We start from the raw sequence: 14,761 nt of genomic DNA, 5'->3' as shown, positions 1-14,761 counted from the left end.
AATTGAAATCACTGCTTTAATTCATACTTCTTATGGGATTACAATATTTAATAGAACATCTGATTTAATAGAAAATTATATTGCCATCCTAGTCTTTTTTTTCACTCCATCATTGAAATATATTTTGTTTTCCCAAGAATCTGCTCTTCCCTCTGAATATTCTTCTTTTCCCAGCCTGTCTGGCTAATCTTTTGATTGATTTGCTGCTTCTTGCCCCAGCCATAACAATACTGTGTGAGGGTAACTACCAAGCACATGTGGTGGCATGGCACAATTTCTCAGGTGGCTGAGGAGAGTGATTAGTGAGTTCTGGGTCTCTTCTGCTGGGATGTTACACATCTGATTTTCTGAAAGGGATGAATATCTTCTTCTGGCAAAGCAGGGTTTTGGAAGTATTTTGGACTGGACACCCAAAATCAAGGAATGTGGTGCTTCTAGTCACTTCTGGAAATGTTGTCTGCTTTCATTTCAATTTTGTATTTCAACAATGATTTTCCTTAGAAAGTTCATAAATAGCATTTTCACCAACCTTTCTAAATAGGAATCACATGTTTTAAACAATAACAATTTGCATTTATAAAAAGATGTCTGATTTTTTTAACATACATGAATAATGAAATCCAGTAATAAATTTATGAGAGCACAGCCAATACCAGCTTTAGATCTAGGTAGGTCGATGTTCAGAAAGGTAATTTGTTCCATGTTAAAGAAAAGTGTGTGATGTCAAAGAGAGATCTTTTATAAAGACTAGGAGTTTTTGTTAATTCTGTAAAGGCCATTATGAATAGTATGATGACAAAATTCTTAGTGTTTATTCATCCATTATATAAAATATTTAGAAACAGAGAGGTTATAACCTTCAGGTTTTGCACAAAGTAGCCTGCATTAAGTATCAATCCTCAAAGGTAGTTGAGTTCATCAGTAAAATGCAGTATCGCTGTGGGGACTCAGAGTCTATTACAGTCATCAGACTGGTCCCTTTCCTCGTTTTGAATCTTCCAGTGCAGGAGCATCAATTCACCGTTCTGTAAATTACTTTGGTGAATGTAGCCCATTTTTTTATTTGCAACATCCAAACATAGTCACATCCCCAAGTGCTTACTATTCAATATGTTTTTGTGACCGTCTTGAGTTACTAATTCTGTAGATAAATGGGAAATTATTTGGTTTTAGTACTTAGCAGCTGAAAGTCCTACCTTTAATGCTCTCGTAATTTTGCTCATTTTGAAGCTGGTCAGAGTTATATAAGTAAGTTTGCTGTAGTGAAAATAGGACAATGCTGAAATCTTTTTGGGGAAAAGAAACAAAGCTCTCAGAATTCAAGCCGATTTGGCTAGTTGTGGTTGGATGTAGGTATGGTGTTGTAACAGTATGCCATGGCTCTAGCGAGGAGGAGATCTTGAAACAAGGGGAGATGGCTTAAATGCTTTAAGGCAAAGTGCCATATCAGCTGTCATTCCTCAGCTTCCCTTTCTTATGACAACATTCCTTTGAAAAACAGAACACTACACAACATTTGTGAAATAAACCCAATTCCTGCATGAAACCTTCAGTTGCAGACTTGCCATGCCTTGTTAATAGATCTTTTTTCCCCACAAAATATGTAGCATCTGTTGCAAAAATATGAGCTGTATGTTTAAAGTCTCCATTATGTGTTTGGCATGGGCAGTATAGCTCAGACACAGCTTTGCCATCCTTCTCTTATAAACAGACCTTGACTATGTCAAGTGTGACTTAGAGGGCCGTGACATGCATCATCGTCCCTCCTCTCTGCTGGATTCTTCTTCCTTGTACCAGCTGAATTTTTGCATCTCATGATGCAACTTCAGGGAATGAAGTTTTTGATAGTCAAGCGGCACAGGGAAAAGGTGGAGGAGTTATGGCTCTGCTGCGCCACTTCTCTCTCATGTACACAGGGGGGAAATTCAAGGGAGAGGCTGTTCTCTTCCATATTAATTTTGTGTGGGAAACCAGTACAGGAATGTAAGGATGTATGTTCCCTTTGAGGTCTGTAGAGGGAGAGGGACAGAAGACAAGCCACAACCTAAACTTTAAATTTTAAAAAATGCATAAACACTAAAAAAGGGTAGTTTAAAAATATGCATCCTAAGTAATTTGCGAGATGCAAACTTAATGTGAAATTTTAACCAATATTCATAAAATATTATTCTGCAATGTTTGTCCAACTCAACTATTCTGTTCACACTATGATGCCAGAGACTCATGATACTCCTGTACATCCGATGTTTTGCTATAAAACAGATTAAAAACTCTGCAGTTCTTCTGATAAGGGGAATATACTTTCCCACAAAGCTTCTAAAATACTCAGAGTAAGGATACAGCAGTTTTGCTAACAATAGTCGCAACAGGAAATACCAGCAGGTAGCAGGTCTTTTGTTTGTCCTGTGGCACGATATTGTGTGTTACAATTCTATGTGCTACACAAAAAATCACATCTCTTCTGTCAGACAGACAGCATTGGCTATGCTACAGGATAAAATGCATATAAAATAGATGTGTTGCTCACTAACATGGAATGTTTTAGCTTTTAATGAAAATAAGCTGAGCTTCTTCTGAGCAAACAGCTCAAGTTGTATATGAAGCTTGAAAGCCAGACAAAATCTGCAGTTAGTAGAATCAGTGATATAAAACTAACTTAAACATTTATTTTTAATGTGTACTTTGCATTATTAATACTGGGCCTCACTGTGTGATGTAGCCGTTTAAAGTAATAAGAAGATAACACCCAGATGCTTCTGCTTTTTTATTTTTTTTAAAACACATTGTCTTGGATAAGAAATGCAATTTACTATCACAGATTCCTTTGATGCTGTGTTGTTATCCATTTATATTTACATGAATAGTAGTGGTGCAATACTACTATGCAATAGTACAATACTGAAGTTAATGTATACTGTGTAATTTGTTTAGTTTCTGTAACATAATAACTATTTTTGAGGTTCCTTAGTCATGACAACATAACATGTGAGAAGCCATTAGACCTCTGGATTTTCAATCAAAAAGATTTTTCTTTCAGAGAGTCTGTGTTTTGCTTAGAAAATGCCATGTTTTTTTCTAAATGCTGTGTCTTTGATAAAATTTTATGTGGAAAAACTCGAAGCTACTTAAAATCTGGTAGAAATACTGAAAGTTGGTTGAAATATGTAAAATTCAAAGTTACATTATGGTGCAATTATAAGCAGTGCATGTCCTCTTCTACTGAGCATTCTGCCTGAGAAACACTGAGAATTAGATTGATATTATCATATACCGGTTTACCTCCTGCTCTGAAATTAACTTTGTGTTTTATGGTTAGTATATTTAGCAGAACACTAAGCATCCAAGTTATTTTATAAGTCACTGAACTGTGTGTGTATATATGTATTTTTTTAAAAGAATAAGATAAGGGGGAGTCATTCTTTTCATTATCTGCTCTTAATGAGGAATGAAACCTGATTTTAAGCAAGAGGGCTTGTAGGCTTGAGCCCTTTTTTGAATAGATGAGCATCACTGAAGTCAAAATGCTTTAGACAAGTGTAAAACAATCTGATTGTTATTTCCATTTTGGCATTAGCTAAGCTGCTAGAGACAATAAGAACAAGAGAAACTTCTATTTCTTTAACAAATGCTTTTCTTTATTCTTCCTTGGTCATACAGTCATTCCCAGCACAGCACTGCAACACGTCCACCCACAGTGAGCTTGCAGCGGACCATTTCTGTGGAAGGGTAAGATGATTCTCCTCTGTTGAAGCTGCCCGTAGAGCTCTCAGATACCACTAAGCCAGACACTGAACTACCCACATACACATAGCTGTTAACTAGATGTGGTTTTGCATCCCACAGTGTTTAAGTCTGTGAGATGGAGAAATAAATACTTTCAAATTAGTGCTGATCCTTTCTAGGTACTTACACTGGGTGGTTTGGTTTTCATGGAGATGAGAATATCTGTCATGGAGATACATTAACTACAATTTCTTCAATTCATCTCGCTTGACTAGTCTTAATATTTACATGTGTTAGCTGTAAAATGGTTCCCACTAATCATGGAAATACCCAGTGAAGGCTTACTCTATTTTCTTAATGTATGCATGAGTTCTTTTTGACAAAGCGGTGTCCCGAACCAAGGGTGAAGAAGTACTGATAGAGAATAATAATCCTGTGCTGGTGTGTATCTGTGTATATTAATGCGTTAATTGTAGAAGCATAGCTCTGAGTACTTAGCTGACTCCATTTTAACAAAAATAATTGGGTAAAATATGAATAATTCACAACCACAGTTAATATTCTTGCATTTTACAATATTAGAAAAGCTGACATTTAACACTGAAACACAGATTTTGGTTGCATTGATTGATGTAGTTTACAAAAAATATTAGATTTATTTCTGCCCTCCCATAGAAATGTGGAACTGTTTGAAATATTTTGTAAGCATGGGTAATAACTTGTGATTGCCTGCTCTCAGGTCCTATTTCAAATCTTTTCTTTCTTGTGATAAAAGTGAGAATCCAAAGTTTCCACAGAGGAAAGATGTCATCTTGTTGTATTTTGGTTTATGTTACAACCTTACTGTGGTGCAGTCAGAAAATAAAATGGTAGATATGTGAAATAATCCACTCCTAAGTGAAGCCTGAAATGTTTTCCTCAGAAGTCTTAATTTTTTCTTTCGTACCTAGATGTAAGATTGTAAGTTTTTATTTAAAATGTGTAGGACAGCTGTAGTAATTATTCATCAAAAACAAGACTGAATAATGAAATTGCTACAGGAAAAGTGCCTGGGGCCTAAGGGCTGTTATCTGGAAGGTAATTTTATAAAAGAAGCCCTCATCATCCAACCTTCTTGCTCAAAACCGAGCTAATTTCAAGTTAGATCAGGTTGCTCAGGGTCTCATCCAGTGGAGCTGTGACTATCACCAAACGTGGAGATTGTACAAGTTCTCAGCAACCTGGCTCAGTGCTTAAACACCCTCATTTGGGATTTCTTTTCTTTATCTCTCTCTCTAGTGAACAGAGAGTCATAATAAATTCTGCTGTCTTTTCCTCAAATCATGAACTCATGAATAAATTGATACTTGAAATAAAACTGAGCTTCAAGAACAAGTTTATTAGTTAAAATGGTGATTGGATAAAAAAAGAAAAAGGGAAAAAGAAAAACAGGATTTGCTAAATGGAGATTTAAGGAAAGAAATTCTATTATGATGTTTCTGACTTGGTCTACTGGACTCCATAATTTAGGAGGTATCCTGTAGGTTTAAAATCCTACTGAAATTTGGAAATCAATCTGTCTATGTGAATTTTTAGATAAATTGCAGAATCTGTACTGGCCACGCAGACAACTTGCATGTATTGTGTATGAATCAGTGGAGTGCAGGAAATCTGCAATTGATGTTACAGGTTTCCTGCTGTTCAGGAGGTAGAAGAATATCAGGCTTGTAATTATTACTAATCAACTTACACTGAGTCATATTTCATTTCACATAGGAAAGTGGGACTGTTAGCCTATTACACTGCTGAGCAAAACTAAGTCATCAGCTCAGCCCTAAATATTTCATTATGTTAAAGCTCAATTTATTCTAATGTTTTTGTGAAGTCCATGCTGCTAAGTATGTTTATAGCTAATAAAATTTGAGGTCAAAACAAAGTTACTTTCCTCTTTTAGGAGCTGAGTTGCCATCAGTAGAGTCCTGTACTTAGATGAGTCATTATATTGCCTTTGAGATGCACTTTGTAAATAGCTGCTTTACCTGCAAGGCATCCCTAGCACACACTTAGATTTGTGACCTGCATACTGGCTCTGTGTGACTGACTATGTAGTCACTGAAGTAATATAATTATTGGGTCCTGTAAAGGAGAAATGAAATATGGGAGGGTTAAAGAAATACAGGGGGAATTGCATACACTGGCATTTATTCTTTTCCACCCTGTTGAATACGTGATAATTGAGCTGGCTAGAATAGATTTTTAAAAAACTTCAGTAGTTTTTTCGTCTAGGTAATGGATTCGTATAAAAAAACAATTTTTTTTTTTCAGGGAAGGCTTTTGTGGACTCAATGTACAGCAAAAATATTAGTAGCAAGGTGAAAAAAATAAAGATGTCTTTAAAGATTAATTTTTCTTTATATTCAAGCCATATATTCTTCAGAGTAATAACTGTACATGAGGTGATTTATGTACATGAGGAGATTTATTATGTGTATAAAAGCATGAACTTCACAGGTGTTTGATGTCATTGTTAGTGCGATCTAATTAGTAACTTCCCTAATGGTTTATTTGCATGATTTAAAAACAAGAAAACTACAACATTTGAATTCGTTGGCTTGAGTTTTTTGAAATAGTTTTAATGAACAATTTTAATTGTGAGTATTCAAAATAGGAAAAATATTGGATGAAAACTAAAACCTGTTATTTGGAAATCCTGCTGTACTATTGCATGAAGTTATAAAGTCAGTGGTGTGTGATAGCTATTCTCTCTGCAGTTGACATTCAGACTAAATTGTATTTTATATGCTACCAGTCATCTCTTCTGCTGAGCTGCTTAGAAACTGTTCAACTTACTTGATCAAGAGTGTTTTGATGGAAATTTTAAACAAATTTATCAACGTGATGGAGTATCTCATATATATATAAATATTTATATGTAAATAAACAGCATTTGAACCATGACTAAGGGTAAGAATTTTTATTCTGAACAGGACAGATATTACAGACCGCTTTGTGTTTCAAAAGTGTCTTATATAAAGTAATTTTGGATGCTTGCTACTAATGGACTGTGTGTATTGATATTTCGAAACATGGCTTAGAGGCACTGCTATTTTTAGGTATTCTCTTAGCCTTTGAATACTTCCTGTCTCCTGACAGGGCACTGAGGTTGCCTAAAGCTGAAGCATTCATGGTAAATAGAGCCATCGAATGCTGTAAGTAATAGTTTATAGAAAAGTGGTTTCAATATGGAACCAATAGTTTTTAAAAGCAGGATACAAGGCAACCTTTCTAGTATGGAGTCGTCTGTGCTGGGTATAGCAGGTGGAAGAGAGATGCGGTTTTCAGGATTTATTTTGATTATTAGCACGTAAATAATGCACCTCCTGGATCAGGGAAGAGAGACAGGTGCTTATGTGAGACAAAGTATAAATGAATAAGTGAACTGGAATAATCATCTCCCTTTCAAAGATAAAGAGCATATTATCTGTTCTACATTGTCGCTCTAGAAATCAATAAGCTTCCTCAAATCTAGGAGACATACTCCTGCGCTTTTAAAGTAAATACTAGGTGTCATGGTAAAAATATAGACCAGTTTTTCAAATAAGAGATTATTCCTATATGCTAATTCGATGTTGCTATCTGTAAGCAGAAAACATTGCCTGGTGTGCAGGCTTTAATTTCTCTACAAAAGACAAAATGGAAGCCTGTTAAAGTCCAGAGGGGTTCCCACAAAACAAATAAGGTTGCACATGTATAAGCCAGTGCAGTCATGCATGCATCAGTCAGGTTGAAGCCTGGCTCCCTGTAGGTTCCCTCATAGTAAATATACTTCAAAGTTTGTGACAAGTTAGACATGATGTTTGCAGAATAAATGCATTAAAAATGTAGTCAGTATTAAAGTTAGGATAAAGTATTGCTTCTACAGTTAATGCCAACATTCAATCAACAAGAAATGCCAAGGAAACCATAGTCAAATGAACAGATAAAATACTTTATGGCTAACTGTAGTAAGCAAAATAATATTTTGCTATGTGACACGATAAAGGAACGTCTCATTAAAGGCCGAGTTCTTAGCTGTTAGTATATCAACATTTAATAAAATGAAATAATAAGTCACAATTCAGTACAGGTAATGAAAATGAATGCTCTGCACATGACCAAAATGTTGTTTCAGTTTAAGAAGGCAAAGTTACCCCTCTGGACTGGGATGCTCAATGTGACAGTAATAGATAAGAGGAAGATTTCCTTATTTTTGTTATTGTCAATCGTAACTGAAATCTTGATAATAATAATTAAAGTCGCAAATCAGGGATCAGACCTCGCTGGGTCAGATGCAGCGCTGATGGGTAACACTGATGTGTTCAGCCTCTCCTAGGCTCTGGGATGGTGAAGGGCTTGGGACTGGAGACAGGAAAGTCTGCCAGCTCCCACCGCTGCCAGGTCGTGGTGGTTTGGAAACCTCACAGCAAAGGTAGATCAGAGGGAGGGCTGGGGAGGAAGGCGAGGGGTAGTGCTGTTTCACATCGTGATGGAAAGATTTTGCCAAGCCTGAGGGGAATAACAAGGGGAAAAGGAAGAGCCAAGGTGCCACAGAAGTGATATTGTAGTAAAACAATAGGTGAGAGCAGTACAGATACATTTTCCTTTAAATTGTTGTGAGGCAGAGCTGCAGAAGGTATAAAGGAAAATTTAAATAAGCCGAGTAAGTTTGGGTTTGCCTGAACTTCAAAGTCTTTTAAAAAGGTGTGTGTGCATATTCCGGGCCTTCAGCCGCTTAAGCTTTCAAATTCTCTCTTGTGTGATTAATCAGTTTTAAAACATCATACACGCTGGCACATTCTCTGTCCATCCGAGCTTTCTGTGTTAACTGCTGTGAAGAATGCTCAATCTATTTGGATTACCTTTTTTAGGTCCTTCCAGTATGAATGCCCTTTGGCTGTCTGAAATAAACATGCAATTATTTATCAGAATTTTTTGAAGCATGAGAGGAAAACTAGAAGTATTGTACTGAAAAATAGCTTGATTAGCCAACTGACTCTAAGCAGGCACAGCTCGGTGCTCCCACAGGGAATTGTCAGAAGCCAAACACCATGCTGCTCCAGAGAAGGGTGCTCTGATCCCTTAGATTTAGGGGGGTTTCCCCCCTGATGTACTTACTAATGTGTGACTTTAACCAACTAATACAATTTCTCTCTACTTCCATTTTCCCTCCTGCTATTTGCTACTTTAAGTAGCTTGAATGTTTTTTGTTGCATTATATGTGCGTAGTGCTTTGCACGGAGGGTGTGGGGCCTTAGTTGGATCCTGGGTGCTACCTTAATCCACACAATAATATAAATAAATACTCTTCTGGGCTTTCGATGTTGTGTGTTGCTGTAACACCAAATCAGCATCTGCATGAATGCATGTATGATTTCAATATCCTTTATGAAGCAAACAGCATTTTTGAAAAAAAAACACACCAAAGCCAACCAACCAAAAAACCCCACCAAAAGAACAAAAAAGCTGCAGCCAAAGCAAGATCAAAGCCATATTTCCAAGTCCCTGCTGATTTGGGATACCTCTTTGATTGTATATAACTGAAGAAGACTCTAGGGTCTGACATTTGAAAGCACCCAGTGTGCTTAGTATTTCTGTAGATGTTCCAGAAAGCTTAAAATCATGTCAACACCCCAATTTTATAGATGGTGCAAAAGAAACAGAAAGACGGAGCTGTGTCAGTGTGAGATGAATAATAAAACTGACTGTATTCTTTAATATAGCCAGGAGCACAAAATAAGCAAATTAAAAATTGATTTTCTTTGAGTTAGTTATTATAAGAATTACTTGTTTTCAGAAAGCTCTTCCCCTTCATTTTTCAGTCCAGTTCTTAATCTCTTAAATTAAATCTATAATTACTATGGGTTCACAATCTGTAGAAGAATGATAGGGATACTCATGTTTTGGTCTTGTCATTTTCTTATTGTAAAAGAGTAAATTGATGAAAACAAATATTCAGTACAACTGTAGCAGATACAAAACAGTTATCTATTTTCAAGATAATGAACAAATAAAACAAACATGAACAAAAAAAAGTGTTGAGGAAAAATGCTTCACTTATTTGATTTATTTTTGTTAATCACATTTTTATATCAGGATAAATTTTCTTAAGTGTCGAAGTTTTACCCACGCTGATTTGTTACTACTTATTGGTTTCAAATATTAATTTAATAATACTTTGCTTTTATATCAGGCCTGCAATTTATGATGTGCTTCACAGAATCTGATCTGATGCATTCCCTGAAGCAAGTAACCAAGTCCATCCAAATTGATTCTCCCATTGATTTCTGAGCTTGTAAATTTGTGTGGATTGCAGCACTTTATTTGCTCCTTTGCTTCTGGCTCTATTATAGTGAATCTTCCTTTCTTCTTTCTCCACCTTTTTAATTCCTTCCCTGTTCTCCTTGACAGATGCACTGTCTCCCTTTACCCTGTTCTCTCTTTTCTTTGCTCTTTTTTTTTTCTTTCTTTTTTTTTTTTCCCCTTCTGCTGCCTTCTGCCAGTCCAGGAATGTTTTCATCTCATACTCCTTTCTAATTTCTGCTTGATTTCCCCTGCTGCTTTTCTCTGTTTGTATTTGGTACAAAGCTGCAGGAGGGCATAAAAGATGCACACACAGAATTAAAGTGCTAGTACGCTTTGTTAGCACCTAGAAACTTACCTTCAGCCGAATTTATTACAGAAGAAATTGTAAATGTGATAAGTAGTTAAAGCTGGAGGCAGAAACATGCATTTCAGAAACGCTGGATGTTAGTTAGACTGGTCCTTTTTACTAGGTAGCTACAGAGTGCCACCTATTGTCTCCAAATAAAATAGTGAGCTTTTAAAATAAGTTACCCTGAAATTACCTTTGCCTCAGTTGCTGTTTTCTGCAGAGAACTACACATTTTTACTGAGTGCATTGACTGCAAGAAAACATCATTCACATTTAAGTTACTTTTCCTTCAGTTCCTACTCTCCCATCACAGTGTTATGTTTAAGTCTTTGATTCCATTACGTCCTTTACAGCATTTATCTGCATTCTGGCTGGAGTTCTTTCATGTATATTAGAATTAAATTCATAAAGATTTATAACAGGGGCAAAGGAGTTTTTCCTAATGTTGCTCCCCAGATATTCAAGAAAAATTGGAAGACCTGTTCTTAGATCTCCTTAACCATCATATTAGAAGAGTTGACTATAAACTTTTATACCAGGTGAATAAATATGTAACATCCTCAGCCTTTTCTTTGAGTGTGGCTAAAGCATTGACAGATAACTTATTTCTGCATTGCTTTTAAGAGATTACCTGGTCAGTGGCTGGTATTGTAGTTTGCTTGCTTAAGAAACTTTTTTCCTACTTTCATTTTATAACATGCTACAAAGTTTTATTGTCGTCATAAGTTTTTTTTTCATTTTCATAGTAAGTACACTATGCAAGTGTGAACAAAGATATATTTCAAAAAACTTACTTATTGTATTATGGTGAATTGGCATATACCACCTACTTCCTGTAGTTTTTGCAGTATAGCCGTGGCTAAGGGTTATTTCAATGATGATGACAACACCACTTGTGTATTCTTGAATCCACTTTTCAGATTCTGCAGGATACTCAGATACGAAAGAAATATGAAGACATGTTATGGTTGGTCAGTCTCTGTACAGCCACATTTGAGTCATGACCAAAATAACCTGATCAGGCTAAAGAGCAGGAGCCAAACCCCATTGTGTTCTAATCACGGCTTCTGACATTTCCCCGTTATTGTTTGGGCTTCCTCTGAACATAATCATCCAAGAGCAGAATGTGAATTTTGCTGTCAAAAGGCCAAAATTACAAAACAGCACTGACAGCGTTTTAGGCATAAATCTGCTGACTTGATCAGAGACAGGGATTAATAACTAGGCCAACTTTTTGTTGAGCTGCACAGCTTACTATTCAGTAGATACCCAGTTGTATTGACCTAGTTTTGCCCATAGCACTGACTTTCAACTATTTGATCCAAGCTGCCTGTCATGTGGAAGTACTCACTTTCATTTTGAACAAGAGCTCTCCGGATTTCTCACCAGCAGAGGATGCAAATATATTTGGTTGACTTTACTGCCTCCTTTTCCTCAATATTCAGGTAAATAATAATGGCAGTAGCTCATCTTGCAAAGTATTTTTGATGTGTAGGACTCGAAGACGACAAGTATCACCGTATCATTTTGCGGATGAGGAAACTGAAGCTGGAAGAACAAATGACTTGCCAGAATCTCTCAGCAGCGCATGGGCTAAGCAGGGGAAAGAATTCATGCTTCCAGCTTGCTGTCCTAGTTCTGCTCCAACCCCCAGGCCACCCTTCCTAATTAAAAACCTGTTTAGACTTCTTAGATCTGGATTACATTATGTCTAATCTGCACATATTTAAGAAAGTGCTAAAAGTGTTGCTACAAGGCAAATCAACAGCAACGATCCAAAAGAAAAAACAACCAAACTTTATTTTCTGATTGGTTAAAAAATACTTCAAGAGTATACAAACTCATGGCAATACGCCTTTTTCTCACAGCTATATTTTTAAAAGGTTGTTTTCTTACTATACAATGTTAAGAAAAAGTTGCAACATGGAGGACCATATGGAGTAGGACTAATACTTTCACTAAAGGTTACAATCACCTTTAAAAAATATTATAAAATAATCGCTTTAGTTTTTTCTTTCAAAAATATTAAGCTTCAGTTTCAGAAAGTTGAGATGTTATTTAAAGATCGTGATCAAACTGGGGACACTGAACATTAGCACTGGGGAAAGATGAACAAACACCTACTGATTTTGGAATTACCACATAAAGATTGAGTCTCCATGTACATAGCCATAAGACTTAACTCGCATCAAATAAGATATCCCTCAATTAATCACTTCTCTCTCTCCCTTTTTTTCTTTTATTTAAAAAAAAAATGGAAATGAAAAAGCCATTCATATGATGTGGAACTGTTATATAGTACACAGAAAATATTGGATCTTTGTTACAAGAAGCATTCTGGAGCACGTTTCTGTAGATGATGTGTGTGTGTTTACAATTATCACTTTGATGGTAACATTTATTTTATAAAAATTGAGAATTAGAAGAACATCTTTCTCTGTAAGGAGTCACAGATGTGTAAATGTATGTGTTTGTGAGCATTTGCAGGGCTAAGCTTAAGATTTACACATACTAATATAACACCATTTACACTTTTTCTGAAAAGTAAATTGTTAGAGGGATTTGAAATGGGGTAAGTACCAATAAATGGGGGGGGGGGGGGGCGGTATGTATATATGGTTGTGTGTGCTTGTATATCCAAGGGAGAGACAGATCTGAGGCCTTGTATGTAAAGTGGAGTTTGGGAACTGGAATACCTGGACACTTTCTGAAGGATGCTACCTTGATTTCTTAGGAAAGTCATCTCTTTCTGGACATAAGTTTTCCCATCAGTAAAATGCATGTTATTATGTTTACATCCTTTGGGGCATATTTTCAGTTTACACATGGAAAGTGCTGTGTGAAATGTAGCTGTTATTATTTATTGATTTCCATCATAGTGAACAACTTTTTAAACTAGTAAAGCAAAAGCAGATATCCCTTGGTCTGGTTCAGTGATAAAGCTGCTGTGTGACTTTACAATTGCAAGCTCCTGACAACGTCAAACCAGAGTTTTTCATGAGATTCTGCTCTATTAGCTTGATCATACAATTGTTATTTGTTCCAAATCTGTCAGCATCAAACAGACTTGCCATTGCTTTGCCTCAAGTTTTGAGTTTTTTCTTTGTTCAAAAAGAAAGACTAGAACTTAAAATAAAAAGGGTACCATGTAACAATTGATTCTACTTGTATATATAGTATTGCTATAAATTAGATTATAAAATGTCTTCGGTGTTTTGGTTTGCCTTTTAATAAACTCATCACTTAACTCAGTGAAGATGGCTCCAGTGGGCTGAAATTAATAGAGATGTTTGGATTCAACCATGAAGGGAAAAAAAAATAATGCTGGTTAATTCCTACCTTATCTGTTCTCCAATTAACACATTTATCTCATTTGTTAAGTGGTTTCTTTAGGCAATAACAGGCCATTGTGTCTTAAGCAAAATGTAGTATGCTTAAGATGCCTTGAGAGATGTGTACATACTAAAAGTTTTGAATGGATAAACATTATCATTTTGTTTCTATACAGAGAGCCTCGAAAAATCATCCTGCACAAGGGCTCCACAGGACTTGGTTTTAACATTGTGGGAGGAGAAGATGGGGAAGGCATTTTCGTGTCTTTCATCCTAGCAGGCGGGCCTGCCGATCTCAGCGGAGAACTGCAGCGAGGAGATCAAATTTTGTCTGTAAGTATTTGTGTTGGGCTTTGCTGACCAACTGCGTAATCTTGTTCTTTGCCTATACTACAAGGGACACAAAAAGAAGTCTTTTTTGGTTTCTGTGTTGTGAATCCAAGCTGGAAACAGTTTATGACTGAATATTTTGTTTATTTGCTCTTGGTTTTTATAGCATTTGTTAATGGTGTTACTTGCACTTAGCTCAGAATGAGACTTTTCTCTGCTTAATGCTATCTACAGTATGGCAATGCTGCAGAGAGGACCTAAACCCAGTGCAGACCTCAGCATCTCCCAGTTCAGGCCATCATCCAGTTCCATTTTGCCCAAAATGCACTACTGAGGCCAAAGATATTTCTCAATTTCAGCTTTTCTTTGCTGAGAAAAAGCAGCATGATGAAATCACCTAGACTGGGGGTGCCATCTAGTGTGCAGTAAGCTGCTTAGCAAATGGTCCAATACAAGAGGGAGATTAATTAGGTTATGTTAATTAGCTCTGTGCCTCTAATGAATTTGATGATCACTCAGAAATTAATTTTCAAATTTTAGAGGATAAAAGGCTTTGTAGCCTGAGGTTATATTTTGCATACTTAGTCTCAAAAACATCTTTTTAATTTTTCTTTCATGTATATATTGATAGCACGCATTTAAAAAACAGAGCATTTATGTTTTAAGCTCTGTCAAGTAATTGAGCATCTGACTGAAACAATCTGAA

General features: G+C 36.2%; 1 protein-coding gene across 2 annotated transcripts in view; it reads left to right on the top strand.

Annotated features, from left to right (window-relative positions):
* DLG2 (discs large MAGUK scaffold protein 2) overlaps positions 1–14,761 on the top strand; it is a 1,017,318-nt gene that overhangs the window by 772,122 nt on the left and 230,435 nt on the right. For both annotated transcript variants that reach the window (XM_075050147.1, XM_075050146.1), the window contains 2 exons: positions 3,658–3,726; positions 13,902–14,058. In XM_075050147.1, the coding sequence (XP_074906248.1) occupies positions 3,658–3,726; positions 13,902–14,058 (226 nt within the window). The remainder of the gene's footprint in view (positions 1–3,657; positions 3,727–13,901; positions 14,059–14,761) is intronic.

This window comes from Buteo buteo, chromosome 18 (genome assembly GCF_964188355.1).
Source record: "Buteo buteo chromosome 18, bButBut1.hap1.1, whole genome shotgun sequence".
Lineage (NCBI taxonomy): Eukaryota > Metazoa > Chordata > Aves > Accipitriformes > Accipitridae > Buteo > Buteo buteo.
The sequence above is the reverse complement of the archived record's forward strand: the minus strand, read 5'-3'. Positions and strand labels throughout refer to the sequence as shown.